This window comes from Sinocyclocheilus grahami, unplaced genomic scaffold (genome assembly GCF_001515645.1).
Source record: "Sinocyclocheilus grahami isolate Dianchi unplaced genomic scaffold, SAMN03320097.WGS_v1.1 scaffold411.1, whole genome shotgun sequence".
In the NCBI taxonomy this organism is placed as follows: Eukaryota; Metazoa; Chordata; class Actinopteri; order Cypriniformes; family Cyprinidae; genus Sinocyclocheilus; species Sinocyclocheilus grahami.
This window is the reverse complement of record NW_015505590.1, coordinates 376,049-381,788: the sequence shown is the minus strand read 5'-3', so window position 1 is coordinate 381,788 and position 5,740 is coordinate 376,049. Positions and strand designations below refer to the sequence as shown.

General features: G+C 39.6%; 1 protein-coding gene across 1 annotated transcript in view; it reads left to right on the top strand.

Moving 5' to 3' along the window:
- The first annotated feature begins 2,392 nt into the window (after nucleotides 1-2,392).
- The window catches only part of LOC107551004 (MICOS complex subunit MIC60-like), a 15,472-nt gene continuing 12,124 nt past the window's right edge, over nucleotides 2,393-5,740 (top strand). The window contains exons 1-4 of the mRNA XM_016232480.1: nucleotides 2,393-2,591; nucleotides 3,592-3,665; nucleotides 4,441-4,633; nucleotides 4,728-4,881. Of these exons, the coding sequence (XP_016087966.1) occupies nucleotides 2,550-2,591; nucleotides 3,592-3,665; nucleotides 4,441-4,633; nucleotides 4,728-4,881 (463 nt within the window). The 5' untranslated portion in view covers nucleotides 2,393-2,549. The remainder of the gene's footprint in view (nucleotides 2,592-3,591; nucleotides 3,666-4,440; nucleotides 4,634-4,727; nucleotides 4,882-5,740) is intronic.

Sequence of the window (5,740 nt, the reverse complement as noted above, 5' to 3'; positions counted from 1 at the left end):
ATTGGGCTGACATGTTTGACACACCCACCAAACAAGAGAAAATGCATCTCAAACCCGTTGCACACCGTTTCCAGGAAACATGTCGTTCAAACCGGAAACCGTAGCGAAACGGTGCACACCGCTTTGAGCTTGAACGTGCCCCAGTATTTAAACGTATTTAAGTCTCTCATGTCATGACAATTCAAAATACACAATTTAATATAAAAATAATAAATATCAATACTAAAATAATGCAATTAAAAGTATGTAAATTAAAAACCTGCAAAAGCAAAACATTAAACAAAAGCAAAGGTATAAAGCTCTTAATTCGCTTTCTTTAATCTACAAACAAAATGTACAAATAACAATAGTAAAATATTTAAAACAATATCTGAATGAACAGATATTAATAAAACATATCATATTAATATTAACACCCAATACGCGAAAGCGTTTACGAGGCCTACACGCGCCTCAGTTTTGCACCGGAAGTACCAGTGTGACGTCAGTTTGTTCTGCGCACCAGCTGATCATCAGCCAGAGCCGACAGAAAACACTGCTCACGCGCACAGAAGCATTACCCTTCGCGAGAGTCGCAAACACAAGATCGAGGAAAACGCGACAGGGCAGTAAATGTTTATAAATGAAGACCGCGGTTCGTTTAGTGGCGCAGCACTGAGGGACAGAACACACTGGCCTGCTGCCGAAGGTCTCTTATCTGAAGCTGTTGTTTTGACGCTCTGCCTCCACATAATTATATAACACGATGGAAACGACTCTTGCCTGCTTAGGAAGTCGTTTCGCTGGAGACATATAAAAAACGCCAGCGCCTCATAATACTGTACTTTCAATGCAAATCAGCTAGACCACAACGACGACTCTTCCGCCTGCGAGGAAAAAAATGTGGTGGAAACTCTTCTTTTTGCTCCTGTATTTTTTCATGTTATTCATCCTGGCTCGGTTTTTTGAAGCCATCGTCTGGTATGAGACGGGGATTTTCGCCACCCAGCTGGTGGATCCGGTGACATTGAGCTTCAAGAAACTCAAAACCATCCTGGAGTGTCGTGGTCTGGGATACTCCGGCCTGGCGGAGAAGAGGGATGTGAGGTTGGCATTCGAACAGGCACTTTCAACTGCTCGAGTGACTCAAGGTAAGAAAGACTCAATTTATGTTCAGCAGTGCACCTGTAACTGAAGGTAGGCTGTTATTCACATTCCTGTGAGCTGATCAGCCAAGAATGGCATGTTTGAAATGTGCTGTATGGTAAACGGCTTACCCAAATGTAACCCAAACGTTTTTTTTTTATTACAAAATGTTAAAACTATATATCATTCTCCATATACATTTCTAAAAAATAGATGTTCTCTTTGAAATATAATTTCCTAATACATTTCGATGAAAAAAAAATCCTACATTTACACCACCCTCCCTTTTATGTAATGGACAACAGTTTTTAAAATAGGAATTATAATTCCAATCCAAATAGCTTCACTAATTAATGTTTAGATAAGCAATTAAGAGATTTTGCTAAATGACAACTTTTTAATGAGATGCTCTTCCTTCATTCTGACCCCAGGACATTTTTTCTTTTACTTTAAACCACACAAGAAATATGTAAATAAATTTAAATGAATGAATTCAAAATATTTCAAATCAAATTCAAAGCATAGAAGATGTGTCATTGTCTGAAAAAAAAAAATGTTTTTTTTTCCATTCCCCCTTGTCAGGTATTGCCATAAACGGGGCTGGATGAAGTCCACCCTCATCATGTCGGTCCCGCAGACCAATGCATCCAAAGGGAAGGTCATGTTGAAGGAATACAATGGCAGGCGCATCGAAACAGAGCACATCTTCAAATGGATGACTGCGCATACATCAATGCAAAGCTTATTTATTCAGATGATGTATAAATCTCAATTTTAAAAAATTGACCCTTATGACTGGTTTTGTGGTGCAGGGTCACATATATTTTTTTATATTACAGCAATGCGAATGTGGCTACAGTATTTTACATAATTTGAGGGAAATGTGCTTATTTGTGCAGAAAATAATGCCACGGTGCGGATATGCAAAATATATTTTTTACTTTTGATTTTTCGGGGGTTTGGGGGAAAAGCGATCTCACGTGGCATTTGCCTTAACATTTACCACTGCCATCGAAATTATAATTAATATGAACAATAAAATAAAAATAACATGACAAAAAGAATTTACACTTGATCACTTAGTTGTATTTTACATTAGTAACGTAGTATGCACCATCAACGAATGACACATGCTTTCTATAATTTGAGCAAAAAAAAGTATTAATAGAAGAATATGGATCATTGCATACAAGGACCAAGTCAAAGAAGGAAATAATTTTTAAACTGAACATTTTTTTTCTGTGAACTTGTGACGTTTGTCTCACGTTGGGCGTGCCTACCGCGCGTGCGCTGCTCTGTCACTGCGTGCACCAGTGCTGGAGCTAATCTAGTGTGTCGAGGTTGATCACTTTTATAATGTTTTGCTGAAACCGGTGGCATATTTGTAGTCTGAAATCCAACATCCAGAATCATAAGAGGCAAGCATGCTGCGCGTCTGTTGGAAAGGGGCACATGCAGCAGCGCGGGTGAGTTGCTATCTGCTAGAGCGGTCATTCAGTGACCCACAGCGAGGCCCGACGTTTCTCACGCGTATCGTACAATCACGGATTATAATAGGGTCTGTAATGTTTGTTTAATTAACCGGTGAGTTTGTTCAACTAAGCTTCTTAATGAGTTGATGCTTTCATTTGTTGAGATGTTACTATTTGCCGTTTAAGTGGCACACCAGGCTAGTATGCTGCTTTACGTCAACGACGTAACGTGGGGTCGAAAGAGGCGGTCACAGTGTGATTGACAGATTCTTCGAACCAATGATATTTCACATTTACGAGAGTGACGCCTCCCTCCACGAATAGAAATCCAGCATGTGCGCTAGCGTAAATATGGGCGGGGCTGTGTAGGATTCACATTTTCTGTCGCCCGGATAACCAACCTAGCTAACACTAGCTGTCTGAAAATCGTTCATTTGAATGTATTCACCTTTATTTATATTTAATAACATTTAACTGAAATCTTGTTCACGTAGAACATATTATCAAAATGCTACACCCTGTACACACCGTGAGCTGTTTATAGGTGTTGTCCAATGGAAGGACGTGACCTTGCCGCCGGTGAGAAGTTCAGAAAGTCTCCTCACAAACGCTGCCGCCTTGTCTACTGTGGTGCTTTTATGCAAATTAGTCTAATGAGTTATCGATGCTATGCATAACAGCTGCTATACTTTAAACCGTCTTATTATAGGCACTGAAGAAACAAACTAATGTTTGGGGTCATTCATTGTTTGTTGTGTTTTACTGGATGCTTGATCCACAGTGATGATGATGATAATTTTTTTTAAAGTCACAAAAAGAGCAACATTGGAAACCTGTTTTCACTGAACAGCATTGACATCTGAAATGAATGGCTGTTTATTATTAATTGAGTGTAAAAAGAAAGTATTACTTTTAATACTGTAGCTTATGAGGCAGTATATTATTTTGCTGTAGTGCATGTGAGATTATGATTTGTTTGTTTGTTTCTCTGCAGCAATGTGTGTGTGGGAAAGTGAAGGCCCATCCGTTGCAGCACTGCCGCAGATACACCACGGCTGGAGACTCTGGGTACGACATCAAACTGTGAATTTAACCTTAAACACACAAGCTTACAATGACATTGCTGATTTGTTTATTTTAAAGGGGTCATATGATGCTTTTTTAAAGATCATTATTTTGTGTATTTGGTGTAACAGAATGTGTTGACATGCTTTAATGTTCAAAAAACACATTATTTTTCAAATACTGTACATTATTGTAGGTCCTCTATGCCCCGCCTCTCTCAAACGCTTAGTTTTCTACAAAGTCCCTCCTTCCGACAAGCGCAGTCTGCTCTGATTGGCCAGCTGACCCAGTGCATTGTGATTGGCCGAACACCGCAAGCACTCATCGGAAATGTAACGCCCCTTACCATAATCGTGAGCTTCATCTTTCAAAATAAATGCAAAGACAGTAAATAATGTCATTAGTTTTACCATCAGTTCAAGCCCGAAAGGGGAACAGAGTTGCGTGACAGACACAGTGATGAAGCTGGTATGTGTTTGCAGTACCCAAGCCACGGTTAAGACAGCTGACTCCACTGTGATGTGTGTCTCTTTCGCTCGCTCGCTCTCTCTCTCTCTCGGCACTCTCTCTCTCTCTCTCTCTCTCTCTCTCTCTCTCGCTCGCACACACGCACGATGCGCAAAACTCTGCATTTGAACAGCTAGCAAATATGACCCCTTTAAAAAGTTGAGTGCATTAGACATCTTTAAATGAATGTTAGATTGACATTGGTCTGGTGTGTGTGTGGAAGAAAACCCCCCGTCAAATGCATCTTAAATATGGTCTTTTTGTTCTGCAGATCTACTGCTGGGAAAATAGTGGCGGCTAGCCTTTTAACGGTCGGTGGTGGTCTTGGCGGTACAATCCTTTATGCCAAATGGGACCCGAAGTTTCGGGCAAATATAGAGAAGAGCGTTCCATACTCGGATCAACTGTTTGAGATGGCACTTGGGCCGCCCCCTCCTCCACTCGTCCCTTTACAGAAGAAACCAGTAAGAGTTACAATCACTTTCACTTTTCCTTTGTCTGTCTTTGATGCATGCCTTCAGTGATGTCAAGTAATTTAAAATATATATTTTTTTATAGGGAAAGATCGAACCCCTGCAAATCTCTTCATTGTCAGAAGCATCTAAGGAGTCCAAGCAGCCTAAAGCTAAAGCCAAGAAGTCCGATCCAGAACCTGTGGAAGCTCCACCTGCTGTAGAGGAAGCACCGGCACCAACCCCACAGACACTCGAGGGTGAGTGAGACTCACAAACATCTTCACATGCATTTCAGATGTGCAACAGCTGCACTTCACAGTTACAGACATATTAGTGAAATTTCATGTGCAAAAAACAAAAAGATCCATTGCCTGTTGTCAGAAGTGTATTGATGTTTGAAGCACAGCTTACACAGAAATTTAGCTGAACGTCAGAAATTGTGACTGCACCTCAAGGCTCACAGATCTGTATATAATACATGATCATTAAAATTAAAAAACAACTTCATGATGTACTACTGACCTTCATAGAAATTTAGTAGGTAAACGTTTAAGGGACTGGTGTTGTCACAAAGACAGATACATTTAATCAAGAATTATCATTTTTCCAAGAACACACGTGATCCTAACCTTGTCTGGATGCCATTGTATTAGAACTGAAAGTTTTAGTTGGTTGATATTCATGGAAGTAGTGTTACCACTTTACATGAATTAAGGCCAGAATGAAATAAAACACATTCAGGAACTTGATCATGCAAATTTTACTTGCTTTAATGCACTGATATAGTATTATAATAGATTGTAGCATTATGCCAATAATTGAGGTTAACAATTAGCAATAATATTTCAGATGTTGTAATAAAATGTTTCTGTATCCACCTTTTTCTTGTCGTAAAAATGGGTCATTTGTAAATTCTATGGGTCTGGCTTCCGGTCTCATCTGCGTCCACTCCGTCCAGCTATTTTTATCTGAACAAAACGGTTCGTTTTGCTGCTTGATATTGAAAGTTGGTGTGTCTTATCATATTATTTTAATGTATTATCTTAATTATGAACACACTGGTTTACAGTTTACTGCACGTTGTTATTCTCCGTGTTATAGCGGCTAATGAACCGG